General features: G+C 47.2%; 1 protein-coding gene across 3 annotated transcripts in view; it reads right to left on the bottom strand.

Annotated features, from left to right (window-relative positions):
* hipk2 (homeodomain interacting protein kinase 2) overlaps positions 1-23,895 on the bottom strand; it is a 72,340-nt gene that overhangs the window by 41,964 nt on the left and 6,481 nt on the right. For all 3 annotated transcript variants that reach the window (XM_056416060.1, XM_056416061.1, XM_056416059.1), the window contains exon 2: positions 12,222-13,395. In XM_056416060.1, the coding sequence (XP_056272035.1) occupies positions 12,222-13,395 (1,174 nt within the window). The remainder of the gene's footprint in view (positions 1-12,221; positions 13,396-23,895) is intronic.

Below are 23,895 nucleotides of genomic sequence, written 5' to 3'. Positions count from 1 at the left end.
ATGTAACAGAGAGCAGGGGACCATTTTGGACCACTTAACTATAATCAGTAAATGCACCCCAGTTGCAATTAGCGCGGGGCCACCCTGAGAGCGTTCCTTTTTGCTCACAGCTCTGTCTGTGTTTTATTCTGCTCCACGGGAACCTTGTAATGCAAATAGCACTCCTCACTCCCGGCTTAACGTGGGGAAAGGAGGCGGGAGGTGTGTCGGAGCACGCTGCTGTTCCTTCTTGGAGGGTGTTTCAAAAAACCAGTTGCTTCGCTGCCTTTCCAGCACATACAACCTCTGATTCTTTATATATTCTTACAGCATATTGTTCCTCTCCCGTCGAACGTGCTGTAAAACACACCTTTGAAAAATAAATAAACCGTGCCGTGTGGAGCAGACTGAGGTCATCCATCGTCTGTTGTACGCAGGCTTAACACTGGTGACCGGGGATTTGCTCTGGTCCAGGGTCTGCCTTTCTTCAGCTGTCTGCAGTATATTCAAAAGGGCTGTTGTGTCCTCTCCACAGAAGCGCCGGCAGCCGGCTTTATGCAATTTGACCCGCAAAATGGCTTCTTTACATAAATCATGACTTCTGGGGCTCGCAAAGGAGAAAGAGAAGCTTTTTTCTTCTTCTCCAGGCTCAAAAAAACAAAGAGGAGACATACATGTGACAGGTATCTGGTGCTATCACAGCGAGCCTCTCCGCTGCACCGACGCTCCCCTCCGCTCGCTTGTGATTCGCTGCACTTTGTCATCCAGTCTCCTCGACACAAAAGAACACGGACAAACAAACAAACAACAAACACGGCCTTTATTTTAAACCGATGCCGGCGTTTCTAAAGAACCGTTATGATGGATGCGAGCTGCAGTGTGCGTTGACGATTCAAATAGAGCGAGGGACCCGAGCACGCACACAAGTTCAAGCAGTCTGCTAAACTCTGTGCTCCTGCAGCAACGCTTGCCTTTGACTGATTCAAGAGCAGCAGCCTTTACGCTGTCACAGCAAGGGTGCCTCTGATGCGTGTGTACAGATACTCGACTGTAGGACACACACACACACACACACACAGATAAAAAGGAGGGCACAATAAGTACCTGACCTCCTTTCCCTTAACCACCTGTTTACTGTAAGAGGTTGTATTTATCCGTATTCACAACTCCTCTGTGCAACATAGCATGCTCATATTCTATATGAGAAGATTTCAGGTTTCCATCCTTTATTTGCACAGCTTCTCACTGGTCGAGGATCTGTTGAATGTTTAGAAACATGCTCATGCAAAGCTCCTGCTCAAACAGCCCACGACTGGATAAAGAAATGCAATACCGGCACACACACACACACACACACACACATCGTCTCCTCCCTTATGGCCAGCTGAGCGGGATGAAGCTTTGTGAGATCCTGTATGTCCTTATGGATGTGATGATTGAAATGTCAAGCAGATATGCGTGAGGGACAGAGTTCAGGATAAAGGAAATGAAGAGAGGAAGGGAGGGATGGACAGAAACAGGAGGGAAGAGGGAGGGCGGGAGGTTAAGGGAGGATGACGATGAGCGGAAAGGCTTAAAGAAAAGAAGCAAAGACGGGGAAAAGGGGGACAAGGGCCAGGGATCACTAATGAAAGCACCTTTGCTGTTGTCTCAGCTGTCCTACTCGGTGCCCTGAGCAGTCTTGTGTACAAGGCCAGAAATGTCTTGCTATGCTAAAAAGGCCATTTCGACCTCATCCTTATTCCCCCACACACACACTCAGCAGCAACAGGGAATGAGCACACCTAAAAAGCCCATCTTTGTGCCTGACTTGAAGCCGTATTGTCACCATGGTGACGCTGAACAACAGGGTTGGCGTGGGACTTTGGGCCTTTGGGTTGTTTTTGTGCTCCTCCAGCACCTACGTGCGTGATGTCAAGAGCCTGGCACACAGACTGACCCAGCATGGAAGAGGAGCATGGGGCTCCTGGGGGCTGATTCAACAGCAAAGTCGCACCAGAGACTTTAATTTGAAAAATGTAAAAATCTCGACTCAAAGCCAATAATAATAACATTGTCATGGGTAAAAATCTATACTTTTCTTCTGCGCTGAGAGGGAGCACAGACGCACAATGCACACAGCTGGTAACAGGCTGCAGATGAAAGCCAATTTGGTTTCTTTGTGTAACCGAGAGCTTCAGTTGACAGGTCCCCGTGGAACAAAGACAGAAAGAAGCGAGGGAGAAAGAGGAAGAGATCGAGAGTGAGAGAGTGAACGAGCTGGGCAGAGAGGAGAGGGGGGGGGGGGGCTCCCCTGCCCACCTGGGCAAACAATAGCAGCGAGATGAGAGTGTGGCTCAAGGGCCCTCCCTGTCCCTAAAGTACACAGCTGTTGGTTGGGGCGGGCAGATCAAAACAGCCCCGGTCTGATTCAGGTGTTGCACCTTCAGAAGCACACGGACCACTTTGGAACGAGAGAGCGTTGGTTGCTATGGCGACGGCCCGCAACAGAGAGAGAGAGAGAGAGAGACTCTTTTTCAGAAGTCATGTGAAATGATGTTCGTTCATGTTCTGCATTCATCTTTTCGAGAAGCACAGAGCAGAAAAGCGGCGAGAAAAAGGTTTGCATGAAAAAAGGTGCAAGGGCGTTTCAAATGCACTTCCTGCTCAAATGAGAGCATTATTTCGGCGTTTCATTTGCATGTCGAAGGCCACTTGTGAAGGATCCGGGGGTTAATGGATTTGTGTAAGATGTCTATACTGAGCCTCGATTTCCGCATAAGGAAGAATAAACACATTTTGTATCATGGAAAGCCTCCGTCGCTGTTGATTAGTCAAAGTGTAGTGTTGGCGAATGAACAATGACACTCTGCTCCAGGGATGGCATGAACGTAGACATGTACAAAGAGTCTGCTTCAAGCCAGTATGTATATGTAGATGCCATCATAAATAGGGGGTGGGGGGGGGGGGGGGTGTTGCATGCAATTCCCTTTTCGCTGGGTACAAGGGCAACACTGTGGCAGGATCTGGGAAGATGAGACTAGGAGAACACAGTTATAGTGAGAGCTCTTAATAAGGCGCAGGCAGATCTCATCTCTCCAGGCCCTGCCTCCGTCGTCCTGTCTGCAGAGGCACCGGTTCTGTGCGTATAGACAACAACAGTGTCCTTGTTTCAAGAGAAGCCATCTGTTTGATGATATATGGATTCTGGGCTGTAATGAAAGGCTGTGCGGCGGTGATGCTGCCGCCCTGACGTCACGGCCGCGTTTAAAGGTGAGTTATGTCCAGTCCACGCTGATAACACACACACACACTGCGATGCCGTGTTCTCTCGGCTCAGCGATAACCGGCCGGGGGCCAAACCCGGAGCCACGTTGACGGTGTTTACTGTCTATACGTGTGTGTGTGTGTGTGTGTGTGTGCGTGTGTGTGTTGCGCAAACAGCTTCCCGACATGCTGTAAATGAGCGGATCCTGTGGGGCCATTGGGTGGTTTGAGGATGTGAACAGGTTGTGTGTGTTTAGAGACAGGACGTAACCTCTGCAATCAGTCACACACATGCGTCCACGCCAAATTGTCTGGTATGGATGAGACGCTACTGTTCACATTGAGAGTGATGTATTTGCCTATTCTTCTTTTGGTTCTTTTTCTTATCTAAAATCTCAGAGAAACATGTTCTTTTTTCCCCTCTCTCTCTCGCGGTTTCCTCTGCGGGCTGATATATAGCGTCTTAATTCTCTTTGGTGCCTCCCAGCTTGTGCACTCAATAACCAGCTGAACTCAACAGACAATCCGACGCTCTCCGCTCATAAAACACTGGGATTAGTCTTCAAAGCTCGGTGGCGAAGCACACAGGAGAAGTTCATTAGTTTTGCTTCTCTCTTCCTTGTGAAATTTAGCAATGTAGTCGTTTGAATATAAAAGTAAATATAGCACTTTCCCCCCATTTGTGGCTGCCTGTCTGCAGCCGTGATGTCTAAAGCAACGGGTTTGCACAGAACGCCCTTGGATGCTGCCCCATTCCTAATGCTAACCCTTTTAATATTTAACAAGGATCCGATACAGGAGTAATTATTTTTCCAAACAAATTACGCCTCAGGCCAAAACTGCCGCGATCTGATACACCACAGCGATACATTCTCTGTCACAAGGCACTATTAGTCATTTTAAATTATTCATCAAGCTCGGGTGGAACAGGATTTGCTTCAGACCTGTTTTATGACAAGCATAGTGCTTGAACAGACTCTTGAGTGGCCTTTATATTCCAAAAAAGCAATTTCTATACAAAGCTACTGTGGCTCATCCTCAGAAAACCCAGGAGACGTCCGTATGTTCACTGAGACACAAGGTCAATAAACGAATGACGCCGCTGACGTTTTATGTGGAAACAGCCTTTTCCAATGATATCTAAACAAGATTAATCTGAAAGACTTCCCCCCCAAACGACTGCACAATGCTAACAGATAGCTACATCAGTTCCTTTGTGTTGATAGATGTCATTTCATACACCTCCTTTACTCTTGTGTGGACCCATATATTTCTTAAATGGCTAAAACACTTCAGGGCTGTGTTATGTATCTTCAAAACTGAGTACTTTGTTTTTGAAGTGCCTCAGTTTAATTTTCTTTTCATTTCTTTTCATTCCATCTAAACTCAAGCAAAACATATTTTTCAAAAATTTCTGATCCTATCTGATAAACCATAAATGTGTCAGGCGTTAATAATTGTCATCTAAAAGTTGCACGGCGATGTTGCTTCATGACTTCACGAGTGGTGCTGAAAATATCCTGTGTGGTGAGAACAGAGCCTCGTGTAATTCTGCCTTTTGCAATGAAAAAAAGAAAGATTTGTATAGAGCGACGACTGACATGATGAATATGATCAACACATTCAAAAGGGAAGGAGAGGACATCGAAGCAGGCAGATAAAATCATTAAAATGTCTGTTAGAGGAAAATCAAGTAATTGTGTTGAGGCAGGGATGGCACTAAATGAAGGGAGAGATAGAGATGGTGGAGGATGGGGGGGTGGGGGGTGGGGGGATTATCAAAGCCTCTTTTTTTCTCCCGACACAGGAGCCCCAGCTGGTTGGCTGAGCGATGGAGACCTCTGCCCACTTGCCTGCTGCAAATTAGCCAAACTATTTACCCGTGTATGTGCACATTAGCACATTCCTCCAATTGAGAAAACAAATGCATCTGTTTTGTTCTGTTGAAAACTTCATGGGAGCCTGCATGGGCCTCTGCACACCAGGCATCCACTGTCAAAGTGGCAGTCGGAACACACACACACACACACACACAGCCAGCATGGAGCCAATTGCGGGTCCCTACCGGGCCTCCCCGATCCCCCCGATCCCCTCCCCAGTTGGACAGCCTCGGCTCGGATCAGTTTCTCTTAGTGTCTCTCCTCCTGCCCTCTCTCCGTCTCTTATTCCGACAATCACTGTTTCTCTCCGTCCCCGTGAATTCAGGGTCCCGAGATGAACATTTCTCTTCTCCCCTTTCGCTTCATTGCCCTTGTTGCATATTCTCCATCCTCGTGCTGGCTTTTAAATATTCATGCAGAGTGGATGGAAGAGGTGAGGGGGAGGTGGGAAAGAAAAGAAAGGGAAGGAGGGCGGGAAGGAGCAGAGGCAGCACACAACGACAGGGGCTAACCCCCTTTCTGGAGCTCCCTGCGGAGGGATGACGGGCATACAGGAATGGTGGAGGGGGGGGGGGGATCAGCAGGGGCCCTCATGATTTATTTAGACCTGGGGGCACCTGTGCCAGTCAGCCGCTGATGGCAGCCATCACCCTGCCATCCCACTGGTGCTTGACTCCGGAAAAGTAGGAACATTAATATACAGACGTCTGCTGAGGGAAATTCCACCTGTCCGGTTAATCATTTTCAGACTCAAATGAGAAGAAAAAAAATCCCATTGTTCTGTGGTCGTAACCCCGCAGTTGAATCTGGACATTTTAATGACCTTCCACTCCATGCTGTCATGCAGCAACTCGACAAACACCTTTATGCTTGAGCAAGTCCCTTCATACATTTGCTCACAGCTCCAAAAGCTTAGATGAGGAAAAATCCTATGTTTCATATGAGCCAATCAATATAGAGCAGCCTCCCTGAGCTTAAAGGGGGCGGCTCACTGTATCTTATCAAGGCGGCTTAATTTCCGTCAGCGTAATATCCTGGGAAATGTATGGAAATTGAACTGTGAAGGAGAACAAAGACAAGTAGCCAGGATGAAACGATGCGGTGGAACTCAGAACGCTCTGTCTTATCGTAGGAGCACACAGTCCCACACTAGCAGGGGTGCACAAAAACACACACACACACACACACACACAGGGCAGCTTGTCAGAGTGTATTGATTGCTGCATCCGTGAGCTAGGTGGCCAAGTTCACTTTTTCCTGAAGAGTTAAATAATTCGCATTTGTTATTTGCCAAAATGAAGCGGTTGCCGACTGTATACGTTCCAATGCATATGCGCGACTACCAGTAGTTAATTATCTTAACTGCTACACGTCTCCTGCTTGCCGGCTGCTCCGCTGAGACACAAGGAGAAGCTGCCCAGAGGCAAAATATAAATGAGAAACAGGTTATTAGGATTCTATCATGCATACTAAGGTGTTATGAGTGTCATAAAGAGCATATAAGTGAATACAGGGAGGAGTAATTATAATTTTAGGGGCATTTCTTTTTTATTTCCCTATAGCAGCCCATGATTGGGCTGCTATATAGACACCAAGATGGCGCAGGCCCTGGGTGGTGACACGCAGGAAAATATAAGGCTTAATAAAAAATAAAATGAAAGTAAACCAACCAGAAAGTCAGCAGCAAAGTCACAACGTGCCACAGCAGCCACCCAGTCAGGCTGAACTTAATGAAAGCTCATCTGCATTAGTAATAATCTGCCAAGGCTCGGGGGGGAAATAGCGCTGTTCCAGGTGCTGGTGAGGAATGCAAAACAACGACCTTCTATACACCCCCGTCCGCCCCCTCTCACCCACTCTCCCCCACCCACCTCCGGCCCTCAAGCCTCTTCTCCCCCATTTCCCTTCCATTTGGAAGATACTTTCTCGAGGATCTTCACATAAACAACTCCGACAATACGAACAGCGCAGCTGCGGCTGATTGTATCTTCCTTTCCGTCCTTTTCTAATCCATCTTTCCTCTGTGGCAACCCGATCCTGGCGTTTACCTGTTCCTTTCTCCCCATCTGTGGCACACACACAATTTGACACGCACGCTTCACAGAACAGTAACTAATAGCAACCTCATTCATTAAAAAAAAGAAACCTTGATGTTTCGCACGGAGGCAGGGTAAATGTGCTGGAACGCCTGGCCTGTCTGTCTGGTTGTGCAACGCTAACAACAGATAGAGAGATAGACAGGTGGGGTATGGGCTCGTCTTACACCCAGCCGCCTCAGCCCGAGCGGTGACTGCACAAGCCCTGATGGAGAAAGATACATATTTCATCAGTTTTCAAGGCTTCGACATAAGCCCGGCGGTGTCGGAGATCCTGCTGTAGCATCAGCTGCACCCATTTTCACTGCCAACATGAATAAGAAAGACACTGTTTCTAAAAGTAAAGTGCGGAGAGTTCCATAACCGGAGCTTTTGGGGAAGTTTCCATCTGAATGCATTAAGATCTCTTCTGCCAGAGGCCTTTCGCTTCACACTGATAAGTATCACGAGAACACAGACATTACCCACTTCATACGCAGGAGACATCAACAAGTCCTTTCATCCATTTCAGACACTGTTGACTCATTTTACTATGTCTAATAGACTAATTCCTCAGCCTCTGCTGCTGTAGTGCATGCACCATGGAGGTTTCTCACACAAGTATGATGTGTGTGAGGTGTGCAGGCTGGCAGGTGCTGACATGTGTGCAGTATGTGCATTACGGCTTAAGGCTTCCAGGTTGTTAATATGAAGATGTTTAATAGGACAGTAAATTGTTGTTTCCCTCTGTCTTGTCGTAAACAAGCAAGACTCTCTAAAACTGCCACTGTGAGAAAGTCTGACTGTAAGTGTACAGAAAAACAAGTGGATTTCCAATCCATGGCTGCATGTTGTCCCCCCTCCTTCTTGTCCAATATCTGTCCATCCAATAAAGGAGAAAAAGCCCAAAAGGTAATCTTAAAAGAAGAGAAAAGACCATCAACAAAGGCTAAATCTATCCAGCTGTTTCTGAACAGCCACACTCAAAAGTGTTGTGAAAAGAGAGGGGCTGGACTCAAGAGTGAATTATTTAAATATTGGGATAATGGAGCACGCTTTCAGACGGGCTCTTTGAGAACCGTTCATTGTAGAGATGCACCGATCAGGTTTTTGGTGCCGATCACCGATCACTGAAATCAGTATCTGCCGATCATCATTCTATTTATTGTGGAGCATTATTGCCGAGGACTATGAGGAAATACATATATAAAGCAACTCAAACATTAAAGAAATTACAGATTTCTTTAAACATTTATGACTTTTACTTTGAAAAATGTCCTAATTGATCCATTACAATTGTTTAATTGCTATTGTAGGAGATTTCAGATATGTATGGAACACATCTGCATTATTCATTTCCTGGAACTCTTGGGGAAATCTATATACAGGACTTTTTTTAACATACAAAAGTCTGACTTATTTTTATAAACTCTTCCTTGGTACAGTAAACATGTTTTAATGTTAGCATAATTTAAGCTAAATCTCAGAAACGATCTATAAAGATACAAAATCAGTTAATTGTTTACTTTTATATGTTCGTGTATGATTTGTCGACATCTTATTTTGATAAACGGATGTTGTTTCACGTGGTTCTTTCCGCTAACTTTGCAAAACCGGATGTTGTCACGTAAATCCTTCCGCTAACAAAACCCTCGCTCGCTCCTGATCGAATGTGTTTACCGTGAGCATCAGTCTATAGCGGCTCAGACATGTGAGAGTCGGCTGAGTCGACCCAGAGATTCAACTCGGGGGACGAGGACGTCGCTCGGTGGTGAGGATCCCCTCGTGGACCTCTCACTCTGCGGCCCTCGCCGGGCGCATCGTCTCCGTTGCGATGCGCCGCGATTGAAACGTCTGATAGTTCTCGCAGATGTGACGTCATCTGATCGGCCGTTTTGAGAACGCCGATCAAAACCGATAATGGTAATATCGGCCGAAATGGATCGGTGCATCCCTAGTTCATTGTGTTGTATACACACACAAAACGTAAGAATAAGGAGAGCTCTGCATACTTTCTCACCTCTACACACCTCGGCCAGGAGCCTGTGCGGCGGAGGGACTGTCGGTTCCAGAATTACAGAATTAGTTTGACCACTGTCGTGTATGTTTAGGCCTTCTGTGAGGATTTTTTTGTGATTTGCATGAACCAGCCTTCGAAGTATAATATTGGATTGGGTTCAGGGGAGGCTGCAGATAAGATGCAGCTTGTCTGAAAGTAACAGATACGAACCAATCCCCAGCTCCGGGTCCACCACCATGCAGAGTTCTGCTGGGTGTACGTAAAGGCCCTTAGCAATGAAGACTAGGCCTTTGTTCAGTCACATACAATAATGTCTTGATGCTTCGCTGCATTCCACCCATCTCATGGCCTCTACCTGATGAGATAAATAGGACAAACAAGCCCAACTGGGACCAGACGATAATCTCTTTATCGGGCACGGCTGTGACATCATTCGCTATAGACGAGACGCAAGAAGTATGGCAGGAAAGGAGAGGAGGATAAAGGAAGTGGGACCAGGGTTGGGTCACAAGTTGATGTAAAGGGGATGTAAAGTTAAAGGGAAGTTAAATACATTCAAATAATAACGAAGGCTGAGTTTGAGTCCACTGGCACCGAGTGTAGAGGCGCTACAGACAGGCCGATTTGACAGGGAAAGGTGAGCTCAGCTGCATGAGCCAGTATTCATAAGCAGTGAAGCGAACGGAGTTGAAACTCTAAGCACCCCGAGAGCTGTTCTTGCAAATAGCACATCCCTTGTTTACTTTGAATCCTGGTGTTTAATTTGCACGAGTCAACCTTGTGAAAAATCCATAAGTCATTGCCAGGCTCTCCCAGCACACGCAGCGCTATCTATGGCATTCAAAATGCAAACAGCAAAACGTGAGGGATATAAAAAATCCCACTAAATGGATGTAAGCTAAGTAGCATGTATAATGTCTGCAATAGGCCTTTCTCACAGTTCCTCCTGATCAAATCTCATGTCATTTCATTGCATCGCCCAAAAACAAGGCTCGTTGAGAAAAACGTAAGCGCACAAAGACAAGAGCCAGCGGAGGGATGTTTTTTCTCTTGTGGAGGAAATATGGTGTAACACAAAGCCAGCAGGTTTGAGCTGGTAAATCCCACCTGTATGTAATCTCTAGCATGTAAACGTAGCGTCTGCAGGGACAGAAACTATCCTGCAATCTTCTCATCCCAAAATCCTCAAAGGTGGTTTGACGTTGCCCTCTAAGCTGTTGAACTCACCATAAACTCCACCCGCAGCCCCAAGTTTGTTTGCTGCCCAAACGGCATGCGATGCCGAGACACCCGCAGTGCTCATCTCCCATGAGCCTCTTCTTTGAATTGAATTCCGAGGCTAGCCTCATTCCCTCACAACGAGACCTGGTAAAGCAAACACTCTTGTTGTTGACATGCTGGACGTGCGGAACATTATGCGGTGCAGAAAAAAACCCTGTGGCACGTCGGCCCGCGCACACACACACGCACACACACACACCACTCCCAATGCCACATGGTTTTGGTGGCTGGTGGGGGATTTTCTGGTCAGTGTCAGCCTTTCCTTCCCGTCCTACCGCTGACAAGAGGAAACGGAGGGATGATCTCTCCGGTCGTCACTCCCCGAGAAAACAAACGGGAACACTTTACGGCCTGCATGTTGTTGACCTGCAGCCCAGGAGCAACAACAGGCTCCTCGTGGTGTTTACTTCAGGATAAGCTACTTAAACAGTTTTAACAGCACTGCCCTGTTGACACAAACAATCCTATTTCCATGACCTTGTTATGTTGTCGTTTTAAGAGACAGTTGGGATGTATACAAATTAAAGTTCCCGAAACACGATAGCTCAGATAAAATAATATTCCGTCACATGTGATAAAAGATCCGAGGATTTTTTTTCCCCCTGGATGCAGCAGTTTGAAAATCTGTTCACTCAAAGTTATCTATACTGTTGATCTTGCCAGCTTCCTGTTTGAACAGGAAACAGGGGTCTTCGGTGTCGCACATTTAAAAACGCAAAAATGTTAAAGTGGACACCACCAAACTGAGAACGCACTGGCCTTCATCTGTGGGTGTGTGTGGGTGTTTTACGTGTGTTCACACACACACACCTGTTCTTCCCCTGGCCCCGGCACCAGGCCTGAGCCCCAGACAAAGCTCCTCTCAGTCTGGACATGGACACTGTTTGATTCCGCTCACCCAACGCTGCCTCCGCTGAAACCTAAACATGCTGTTTGCTATGGGCGAAAAGAAGTCCGCTCAAGAAAGAAAGGCCTTCCCAGAGACTCATCTGGTTCTAATGCAGGGCCCGCTGGTGTGGATTACAGGCACATATTACAGGAGAACTTAGACTGACCTCTCATCTCTATCCCGGGGGAAATGGGAGCCAGCTCTGGCAATGGGGGGGCTTAGGGTCCAGGAGCCTGGGGTGCAGTTGGGTGAATAGAGGCTTGTGGGCCGGCTGCCACCCCACACGATTGGTGCCCTTCGTCATTGGGAGAGCTTTTCAAAATCAGGTTTCTTCCCCAGAACCTCTCCATGACACGAAAACAATGTCATTTCTTCAAATATTCCCTGCAGCCTCTCGCATCTTTACCAGAGTTTCACAGAGTTCCGGAGCAACTAAACAGGCCTTTTGATCATCTTCAAAGTAGCACCTCAACATGCTTGTTTTTGTCACACTATACACATCAAGCAGCTGGCTACTCAGCCCGCCTTTGAGTTTTACTGCTCTGCCCCACATTGGAAGGGGGGTTAACTGTGGGGGTAAATAAGCTCGCAGGAAAAGGCAGAATCAGCAGCAGCTCATAAGGCTGGCAGCAAATCTGGGTGTTTGGCCAAATAATCAACTCAACCAGGAAAACATTGCTATTAAAGCTGGGATAAATCAAACAAGATGCAGAAAGCACAATGAGCATCCAAACAAAACCAACAGGAACAAACAGAGCTCCGTGTCTCTTTCTCCTCTTTTCGTCAACAATGAAGTCTTTCATATCCATTTTACCACAACATATTGATCATTTCAAAGCTGCAGCTCTTACCTGTAGTATCTGGACTGTAGATACGTGGAGCAGACTGCTTTCGACACATGGCTGGCCGAGCCAAAGTCGATGACTTTGACCCTGTAGGGCTGCCGAGACGGGTCCACGAGCATGATGTTCTCCGGCTTCAGGTCGGCGTGAATCAGACCCAGGCTCTTCAGCTTCATCAGCGCTGTGGCCACCTGCTGCAGAACGGGTCTGATGTACTTGAGCGGCAGGGGGCTGAACTTGTTCTGCTTGAGGAAGTCGTACAGGTTCTGCTCCAGCATCTCAAACACCAGGCACGTGTGGTTCTTGTGCTGGAAGCACTCGTAGGCCTTCACAAAGTTGTAGTCGTCCGCATTCTCCGTGCTGAGACGTGCCAGGATGCTGACCTCGATCTGACCCTGCCGCGCGTACGACGGGTGGTTTTTCAAGATCTTGATGGCCACGATCTCGTTGGTGCCCCTCTTCCAGCACTTGACCACCTGTCCAAAGGTTCCCCGCCCCAAGAACTCCAGCACTTCGTAGGTGTTGGTCATGGAGCAGAGCACCTCATGCTGCACCAGCTGGTAGTCGCCCTCGCTGTTGGAGCCGATGTTCTTGGACGTGGAGGTGGAGGTGGCGGCGGCCACCGTGGCCACCGGGGCTCCGCTGGCTGCACCGTTCTGGATCATCGGTTGGCCGTGCTCCTCAACGAGCTGCACGCTGCTGTTGTTGTCGAGCTCCTCACTTTTGCGTTTAAGCCCGCATCGCTGGTAGGTGTCGAGGAGACTGACCGTGCTGCGGCGCGTCAGGTTGTGAACACCGACGACGCCACCCACACCGCCGCCGCCGCCTCCACCGCCGCTGCTGTTGCTGCTGCTGCCTCCACCCCCGCTGCCCAGCAGAGACCCCACGGCCCCCGAAGTGCTGCTGGCTGAGGCGACCACAATGTGGCCCGCGCTGGCTGGGAAGATGAGTGCCTGGTCGTAGGGCAGTGTGGAGCTGGCGACCTGCAGGGAGCTGTTGATGCCGAGGGGGCCGGTGGCGGCCGACAAGTTCTTGCTGCTGTTGTGGCTGTAGACTTTGCTGTGGGTGCCGTACCCTGTCATATCCCAGTTACAACTCTGCTCCACCTTCAGTTTCTTCACGCTAAAGAAGGCACTTGATTGGAGAGTGTGAGGGGAGAACACTTGCACGTGCGAGGCCATACCTGTGATCGGGGGGGGAGAGAAAGTGAGAGGTTAGGACATTGAGAGTGTCTGAAACACGAGTGGGAGCCAGGAGCTTTAAATAAAGACAGCTTGGGTCAGAGAGGTCGTTAAAACACCAAGCGTAAATGCTGATGCTTCAGCATGTTAACCTCTTGACCTCTTTAGCATCATGGTAAACTAAAAACCAATAAAATATCTTATTATTACCTTTTTATTAAGCATTTGTTGCTTTGGCATTAAGTTATTTCTATGCAAAATACTATCATCTATGCATTATTACAACTGGTGGGAAGGGGACTGTTTTTTGTTAACACGGTGACATGTTGTTTTCTGATATTGTTATATAACGTAAACACAAGTCAGAATGTTTCGCAGAAAGATAAGCACTTTTGATCGAGTAGTGCTTATGCAAACCACTGGTTCATGCTGAGGAAATGCCATTTCCCCACTGTTCCCATCTGCATTCCAGTAAATAGGCGGCGTGAATACTAAAAGAACACCCTTTCATGGGTCACCCCACAGAGACAGCGGAGCAACACAAATACTCGGCGCACAAAAAAAGTCCGAGTGATTGCAATTTCCTTCCCCTCCACACAACACAGCACTTGCGCTTATTGGCACACCATTGCTCACTTTAGGGAAGGTGGAAGAAGAAATGTAGGTCAAGTAACTATGAGAACAGCAGAGGGTCACTGAACTCGCTCTCAACTACGGATCTTGAAGACAACAAAACAAAAGCTAAACTGGAGCGAGTCTGTGCGCTGAACTCCTGGGAACGAGCTGCCTCAGAATAAGCAAAAGCTTCTCCAAGCAAACAACGGCCCAAAAATAGTCCCTTCCTTTATCTCTCGCTTTGCAAACAGGCTTCTTTGTAACATTGACATGAATATTACAGCACAGGGAAGATTATTCGAGACTCGTAGTCGTCATATGTTCAAACGGTTAGCAGTAAACCCAAAATAAGTTCACTGCTAACACACCGAGCGCCTCCTGTGGCCGTGTCAATGCCCACACATTGAGACGTTGCTGCTGATCAACTGAACGCCACGGTCGCACAAGCATTGGAAGAAAACATGCATGCAAAGCGTTTGCTTCTGTGGAAAAACACTTTTGCTTTTGAGTTTAATTGACATCTTGAAAGCTGGAAAGTTGTGTTTGTTTGTTCCGTTCAAAGATACTTAGAGAAGCATTTCCTTGCATGACTTCTAGAACTGTGGGCTCTCTTCTGCAGACAAGAAAGTGGAGAGCAGCGGACATGCTGGTCACTTTGTCATTATGAGCCCTTTGAGTGGTGACGATGATTAATTCAGTAGGAAGTTGGCAGTCCGCCACCATACTTTGCCTCATTTGTTTTAACCCTTTAACCCTCCGAACCCCTCTCCCTCCTCCTCCTTTTTTTGTTGCTCTGCGGCATTGCTTGGACTTACTCGATAATTGCGTGGTCATCTGGTCTTAGCCCTAATGCTACAGGATTGAAGATGCAGTGCACATGACAGTGCTCACTGTAAGCTTGGTGGGTGTTGTGCAGTAGCTGATGTAGCATAGCCCACCCGTGCTTCCTGCAAGATTTATTTAAGCCTCAACGATGACATCTGCACATATAATCTGAACAATCATCAAGTTCTTTTCGTTCTTGTGCTGCTTCAAGTGCCCACGCACTTGACCGGTCCTGTAGGCTATAGCCCAGAGGGGTAATGAAGATCGTCCGCGAGGCTATTAGGGGCAAGGCTCTCTGCTAATAACATAAGCCCTGAAGGCCAGATGTCACTCCTTGGATTACCAATTCCTGAGCCTGGACTTTACACTAAAAATAATTTGAATGATGGGTTGCGTCACAGAGCAGCATCAACAGTGTCTGACGGAGAGCCTGGCAGGATAATCACAGGCACAGACTGATGGACACAAAGATAGAGGGACAGACATAGAGTTGGCTTGTTCCTTTAATGGAAAATTACAGCATTAAATATCTGGCAGCAGGATTATAGATAGCTCTGGGTTGTACAAGGCCAGATCGAGGCGTGCTCTTTGCATTAGCATCACATGGATTCCTCCCCAACCCTGATCTTAGTCACTCATTGACTCTGTCAGTTTTAACACTTTGGTCAAAGAGTTCACTCGACATTGCCTTCACAGTGCAATGAACTGAAGGCCACACATGTTGTCCTAAACTGGGGAGGCCTCTCAAATAAAGCCGAAGAAAATATTGGAGAATTAATAGGACATTCTTGAAATTCAGCGTGGACTTGTAAAGACATTTTGCACAGCTGGTTTTTGCCACAAAACTCAAAGCTGCACAAACAGCGTCACAGTTTAGAGGCCTCTGCGGAACCCAGATAAGTCATTAAATAGAGCAAAAGTAAGAGGTCAAATGGCTGGAATTTTATCTCACGACAACATACACAGGCAACAATGTGACCGATTATGTACTTCATTGGGAAAGCCGCTCCAGTCCCCATGAATCACTCTTCATCCAGACTGAAGTTCAAACATCTTTATGATCTAGATTCTAAACAACCAAACCCACTTTACTATAGTCAGGAACAACACGGCGCTAAAGAGCTTCCCTTGAAATAGTCCTCCTGAAGTTTATTTGAATTTCTGAACCTGCAAGTGTAAAATTGTAAAGGTCAATTGTTGCACATTTACAATGTTGGAATGCCTTCAGTAGCCAAGGCTTTTCATTGAGCAAACCTAAAGGCTCACTGTGTGTCCCACATACTGCAATTAAGCATACCAGAGAGGCATTTTCCAATGTTTGGAGGCAGCGTGTTGAAATGGAAGGAGTCAATGTTTTCAGAGAGATTACTTCTCAGTCAGGGCTTTGTTAATCTTCTTTTTGGAGGATCAGGGCCGTTCTGCATGCCATCCGAGGGAGAGAGATGGACTGAAAAGGGAGGCAAGGAGAACAGAGCGTGGAGAGCGGGGCCACGAGTGGCCCTCACATTCTGGCCTGTGACCTGCTTCTGTTTGCTCTCTTTTATTAAACCCGTCATTTATACTCCGCTGACAACATGACAGAGAGTATTGATGAGGATGCCTTTAGACACCACCAAACCTACCGGAGAGTCCTTTGTAATTACAAATAGTCTTTTAATTCAAAACCTGCTTATCATTCAACTCAGCTCTTCTCAAGGGTCTGTGGTTTTTACAAATCATTACTTAAAAAAAAACGATTGAATGTTGAGATAAAAAATAAGTACAAAGGAAATCAGGCTTATAATTTGAAATATATCCCCCAGCCATCTAGTCAGGTCTGTCTGGCCGATGATCCCTGGCCTGGAGATATTTGGACTACTTCCTGAGGCCTAATGGCTACCGACACAGACCGAGACGCTCTGATGACCCTGTCTCTTTACTGGACATCCAAGTGTCTGCAGGACTGGAAGGTGAGGGAGGGGGAGGCCCAAATCGCTGGCTAATGAAATGACTTCTGACTGTCTAGACAAAGCATTATCTCACCCTCCGCTGCCGTTTGGCTGTTGGAGCACGGTACTTACAGCCCCTCCATCGCTTTTATGAACCCCCTATCACATACAGATGGAAGACAAAGAGTCTTAGTAAAGTATTGGGTTGTAAACTCTCCAAGGAAATCTTCTGGAAGAACATGAAACTTCAAAAAAGATATTCCCTCCTGCACAGGCCATAGCAAATGACTCAAATCTATTTAATGCTCAAAGCCTTCAGTGTCATCCACAGGTACGTGCATCATACGGATGAACATAAACACATAATGGCCAACGGAACAACGAGTGGACACTCTGGGACCGTGTCCTCGGGGCTTGAACACAGCAGTGAGCTCACCGCCAGAGAGGGACACGTCGTCCATGGAGCAGCCGATAGCCTTGAGTTGCTGCCTCCCGCCTGAGTTCTGCCCTCAGTAGGGCGGCTGCTCCATCAGCCTTTATGCTCGTCCTGACCACAGTCTTTGAGCAGTTGGAATGGGCACGCCGTGTCTCTCGGCTCGCTTACAGACACACAGAAGCAAAAGAGGGCAAATGTCCGTCTGGCATATTGAGGAAAATGTGAAGGCCGTTAGACAGACCCATACGGGACTTCACAGCTCGTAAGAATCGGCAACACGCCTGCTGTAAACGTGACACTCCCTCTCAACTCTCCGCCCCTTCCTGGACGCAAACAGCCAGAGATACAGCGTGTTGTGTTAGCCGTGTGATAACGGGCTCGGCCAGCACACGTGTCCATGCATAGATACATCAGCAATGAGAGACAAGCACACGGGAACACCAATGCGGCTGTTGGAAGGTGGTTAAAAAGGTTCTGTGATAAACGATAAGCGATGATAACGTCTGTAGTTTGGGTTGAGAAATATTAACGTTTCTAATCTAAAGTAAAGCTGCTAAAGCTGGTTCTCCCGGGTAACTGTCGGCAGATAAGGAGGCTGCCATTAACGCTGTAAGTGTGGTCGTAAAACGGCTGGAGTGAGAAAAAACATTTGCCTTGTTTATACTGCCAGGTCAGCCCAACTAGGCGGTGAACCGAGGCACTGGGTGGAGGAGAGGAGAAGAGCGGAAGAGGAAGAGGAGGAGGAGGAGGAGGAGGAGGGGGGGGTGGCAGTAGAGTGGCTCGGCTTGAGCTGGATTTCTTATTAATCAAATCACGAGTGTAGCAAGTATACAAAGCACAGCACCCAACTTCCTCCCGACCGAGAAAGAAAGAAAGAAAGAAGGACAGAAATAAATGCCCCCGCTGCAGCAGAACATGGAACAGACAAACTATTTTTTCTGTGCAGAGTTTTTGTGGGGGCGGCATAAAATGAGAACAGAGTAAACCGACCGCACCTGTTAGCGCGCGGCCGGCTGCACTACCATCGACGTCCACAGCTCGGACTGCCGTTGACCAACCAGGGTGCCGAGCCGGGCAGGGACACGCTCCTGATAAGCAGCCGCTCTCCAGAACATTATCGCGTACGCACAGCGAGAAACACCCCGCCACACCGCACTTCCTCTGATGTCATTCAGAGCAACAAGGACAGCTGGACACGATGTTCTATAATAACACACAGATGAGGACAATGTGGGGAGAAAACACGGTACAATGGCAAATTGATTCGAGAGGGGCCAGTGCGGTACGGATTTAGTTGCGTGCCGACGGTGTACAGACGTATGAGGTCTTTGGTGTGAATGTGAATGGCGGTCTCGCAAAAAGCCAAAATGAAAAGCGATGAGGCTGATGTTCACACGTGGACATGCATACCTGTAAACACAGACACTGGGAGCTCGAGGGTCCTGAGTAGAATGAGGTTTGCTCGAGTTTCAGAAAAATATTTTTTCTAAGGGATCAAACCTCTCTCTGGTCAAACACGTAGGATTAGTCTCTATAAAATCCTACTCATATATAAACCATGTGTAGTTCTTTGTTTTTTGTTTTCTACTTGTGGTTTTGTATGTATTTTATTTTATTTTAATGTGTTTTTACTATCTGGACCTTGAGTCTGTTATAAAAGTTTGATCTTACCCCCCAAAAAATTCAAAGAACAAAAGTATAATCCACCACAATTTCCATTTAGTGCGATCCCTAGTTACTTATGCATGGTTTGCCTAATGTGTGTGCGGTTTAGATTTGTTACAACGCCACTTAAATGATTATCACATCCAAAGTGTGCAGTGAGTTCACAGGCTTCTCATCTCGACTACATTGCTCGGGCAGTATTTGCAGTTTGGTATTGATTTGAAGTGCAAAGTAATAAGAGTCAAACTGCAGCAGACATGAAAAACTGAAACTGAAGGCAAAGACTGAGACAGTTGCAGGGAAGGATGCCAGCCCCCCCCCCCTCCCCCCCACCCCCCACCTTGCGCACGGAGCAGCAGACTTTTGGGGGGTGTTCTTGAACTCGAGGGTCTGCTTCTGCATTACTTCCCCGAAACAGATACGACTGCAATGATGCCGGTAATGCTCCACACACAGCACACACATCTCTGTGCATGTGTGCAAATGTGTGTGTGTGTGTGTGTGTGTGTGCACGTGTTCGCAGGCAACTCTGCATTTCTCAGACTCCACATGTGTGCGTGTTCATGTGTGTGTAACTTCATGACTACCAGTGTCTCTTAGGACGTCTCTACTATTTGTCACAGCTCCAAAATCTTAGCTGTGTTGTAACAACATGCATACATCCACCATCCCAAAACACACACACACACACACACACACACACCCAGAGGGATGAAACTGCCCACCCCTTCGAAACTCTACGATGAACTGGAACAGAGGAACCAGTCCAACCTGACCGGGTGCCTGGGAACCAATCACATACAGGCAGGGCCACCACTTCCTGTAACTCCTAAACACAGTTGTCCTTCAACAACAATCTGCTACTTTAGTTCAGAGGAAATGCTTTTCAGATTTCTTATTGTTTCGTCGTTTGAAAAAAAAAGCTCCCGATGCTCGGCCGTTACTCTCCGCTCTCAGTTGCTCTGAAGTCGTCGGCTTGAAACCAGGCCGGCTCAGGGTGTTTGATGAATGACGAGTTGCGGCGCACAGGGCAGCGAGTGTGTTTGATGATGATTAGCGCCGGCGCTGGTGCACACACACTTCCTACTGCCTCAGAGACGGCAGACTGAGGAGCCAACCGGAAAGTTCTATCCATTTCACATCAGAGCTCTTTATAACCCCCACATGCAGTTGGCCTTCTGCTGCTCCCCCCCCCCCCCCCCCCGATACTCCACCTCCCAATGCTATCAAACACAAGCTGGAGATGGTGCACATGCCTCCCCAGGCGACAGCACTGTGTGGTATTTCAGTGGGGGGTGTGAGGCTGCTGCTCAGAGCTTATTAAGGCCACAGATCAGATTAATTTAGACTACAGATGCTTTTTTGTTTCTCCCTCTAAAATGCCTTCGACGTGCACTCCTCCCTCCATCCTGCAGGTGCCTCGTCCAGAGACGCGCTTGACAAATTGTTCTGATCTTCTAATCTCTCTTCATCATCTTCTTTTTAACCCTCTCTCCCTCTGCAGCTCCTCTCGCTCTGTCTTTGACAAAGGAAGGAGACCCACCATGGTATATATTCAAACCGCTCCTTAAAGATTGTAGCACACACACACACACACACACACACACACAAACACGTGCTCACATAGCAATTTAGAAAAGCATATGTGTCCTTAATCCAACTGACAGTGCGTCGTAAACATGGGGGTTGAGACTTTTTGGCCACAAAGCTGAGGTAATAAATATGGCGAGCCAACTCAGCCCTCTGTGTCTGATTCAGCGTGAAAATCATGGCTTTAGCTGATTATATTTGCAGGGTCCTCGCAGTCGCAAATAGCAGCCAAAAGCAGACAGGAAATGGCTCTTCTGACCGTCAGTGAAACACCCACACACGGAGTATATGAGGAGGACACATTTCTGAATTGGCTGGTATAAAAGGTAAACGGCTTCAGGAGAAGAGGAGTTGTTGGTTTTACGATTATCATCATTAAGATGTGACGGACCTTGTTTGGTTCATTACATGAAACAAGATCCAGCTACCATCAGAACTTGTTCCTGTGGTCTGAGCTGTTTCTAAACTCCCGGCTAAGTAGTCGCTGAGAGGGATTTTAACAGATGGAAAGGATGCCCTGCGGGAAGCCAGTAAATAATGATTCATCACCCTTTCAGACGCTTTACTGTGAATAAAGATGGAAATGCTAGCGGTGCGTTAGCCTAGCCCGGGTATGTTCCTGTCCAGGCTCTTAAAGCGTTGAAAGGATCTGAATGGGGTTTATGTTACTGAGATGGATGCCACTTAACACTGCCATGTTTGTGTCCAAGTGTCTTTATGTTTCATGCTTAGAAATGCACAACTCCTCGTCACACGCTGTCTCTGTCTCACAGAGAGCTAATGGGGGAAACGTTCCAAGCCTGGACCCCTCTGGAGCAGAAAGGGAAAAGGTCCACATAGCTAAAGGTCAACGGTTGGCCTTTTTTTCTGGGCCAACTTCTCGAGAAGTGATGGAGGGGTTGCGGCATGTTTCTGTGTGTTAGCAGCTGCCGGGCTCTGTCAGGGGAGCCGAGGGGTGGGCGCTTCGTTGATCGCAGATGGAAGGAGGACACAGGTTAAAGGAGACAAGGGGGTGAGATATAACCCCAACACAACCACAAAATGCTTCTTAGACCGCTGACCCCCACAACTCCTAACCACTCCGCCCCTTGAGCTCCCCTGACCCCTGTCATTGCCCCTGAGGCCCCCACAAGAGGGTATTCATCGCTCTTCCTTACTTTTTGAATCCCTGTCACTGTGTCTCTCTGCCATTCTCACTATCCAGCCCAGTCCCAAAGTCCACACTCACAGACTCACAGACTTTTGAGTTCCTGCAACGTCCGTGAGGGTTTAGGGCTGTCCCTCTGTCAAATTGTTCAGCTCGTTGAGGGATTTCTAAGTCATGTTGAGCCCTTTATGCACACTTTCCGTCAGACCGCATTTCTGCAGACTTTGCCTCATGGAATTACCCACAATTATCCGCGTTGTGACGCTAAACACAGGGTTGCCAAGGAATGAGACAAAAAGGTAAACAAAGAGGACGGCATATGGGAGTTCACACAGACATTTACACATTAACATTAGTATTGAGAATGTGAAACACAGAATAAATGGCTTATTTGACAAATACCTCTCGGTTGTAAGGCAAAAACCTGCAAGACGTTCAATCGGGGAGTAAAAACGTAAAATAAAACCCCACAATCAGACGTCTTAGTGTAGTGGAGGTAACTTGATATATTGCTGCAAAGTGCTGTCCCATTGGTATTGATACCATTTCAAACCCTCGCAACCTCCTCTCACACTCAACCATTTACCAGGTGACGTCAGTTAGGGCCCTGAAGGTTCCGGGCTAAAGGCTTCAGGGGTCCCATTGGGATTGGGCGTCTGTCTTTCAGGCTGATTTGAGGGGTCGGTTCAAAAGGCTGCTGGTTGCTCACGGTGCCTGGGGCTTTGAAGCTTTGAAGTGGATCTAAAAGGTGTGCAGCCTGTTTTCTATCCTGCAACACACTTAGACCCAGAAACATAAACAGGTGCTGTTATTTATAATAATAACATTCTATTTGCAATAATAATAATTATGTTTAGTTCATTTCTGCATGAATACATGCTTGAGCTTTATAACATTCTTTCACGTGGAGTTTATGAGGAACATGTTCAGAAACAGGGCTAAATGTCTGAATTGTTTCTGTTTAGTGAGCACTAAAGTTCTTCAAAGCTGAGCAAAGTGCAGGCGTTGAATTTAATAAGTGCACTAAAATACAATGGTTGAAGAAAGCCCTTAGTTGGAATTCCAGAGTAAAATAATAGGCGTAACCATTTCTTCAAATCTTTCTAAATACTGCATTATCGAATAAAAAGGTCCAAATTATCATTAAACAACCATAATCATTCGCCTATTCTCTAATGTAATGTTACTAAATGTCTCCAGAGATGTTCATGCAGCTGTGAGGAGATATTTCTTGCAGTTAGGACATTCAGCATTTTCTCATGCCGGTACTGGAGTGGTATGAGAGCAGCCACAAGATAGTGTAATTGAATCAATGACTTTTTAACATCTCTCTCTCTCCTCTCTCCTCTCTCTCTCTCTCTCTCTCTACATCATTCTTTAAAAGCTCATAAAAGGATGGTATCCAGCCTTCAGTGGTAACCAAGAAATCATTTTCTCAGTGAATATAAGACATAGAGACAATTCTATTACATTTATTGACTATGATTCGTAGACGTCTCAATACATGTCGACCTCTCAACACTCCTGCTTGTCTTGATGTGTGACTTGTTAGTTTACTACCATATTTTTATTTCTTTACTAGAGAATACAGGATTCTTCAGAAAATGCCCGGTCTGAACCAAATTAAGAAAAAAAGACGGGAGAGGCGGCCATCTGTCACCGTGACCGCCACTTTTAAATAGAATAATGAGAATCATACAGCATGCAGAGAAAGAGAAAACACAATGTAAGATTGAGTAAGAAGATGAGAAGTGGAATATGAGAGCACATTCTGCACAGGAAGCAAGCGGAGGACAAGGAGAGGGCTTAAGCTGCTCATTTCCATGCCTGTTGACTCTTTTGACCGCCCGGTCCTCTTATACCGACGCCTCCTTTCTCGCCTCTGTGCCTTTCGCCTCCTGGCTCTGGAAGGCGATGGGCCCGAGTGCTAGTCGACTGAGCTTTGAAGTCCTTTGGTTATCAGCCAAGCGTAGCGCTGTACCTGCAGCCATCTGTGAAGGGGCCGCCAGCAGCCACCCATCGCTCCGCTTCCCTTCCATGACCGAGAGGGGCCGGAGCCAGGAGTGGTGATGGGGCTGGCATCGCCACTTACACCATGTTGGCAGACTTTGTGTCCATGAATACGAGCGCATACCCAAAAAAACCATGAGCCCTATAATCTTAATGATCCAGTCTTCACAGTTTATTTCAATATCTGACCGTACATCCTCTCCATCCTCACCCTCCCTCCCTGTCCCCTTCACTTGGAAGACAAGTGTGGACGTTCCGAAGGGCTTGATTTAAAACGACCAACCAT

Source organism: Pseudoliparis swirei, chromosome 6, assembly GCF_029220125.1.
Source record: "Pseudoliparis swirei isolate HS2019 ecotype Mariana Trench chromosome 6, NWPU_hadal_v1, whole genome shotgun sequence".
Lineage (NCBI taxonomy): Eukaryota > Metazoa > Chordata > Actinopteri > Perciformes > Liparidae > Pseudoliparis > Pseudoliparis swirei.
The sequence above is the reverse complement of the archived record's forward strand: the minus strand, read 5'-3'. Positions and strand labels throughout refer to the sequence as shown.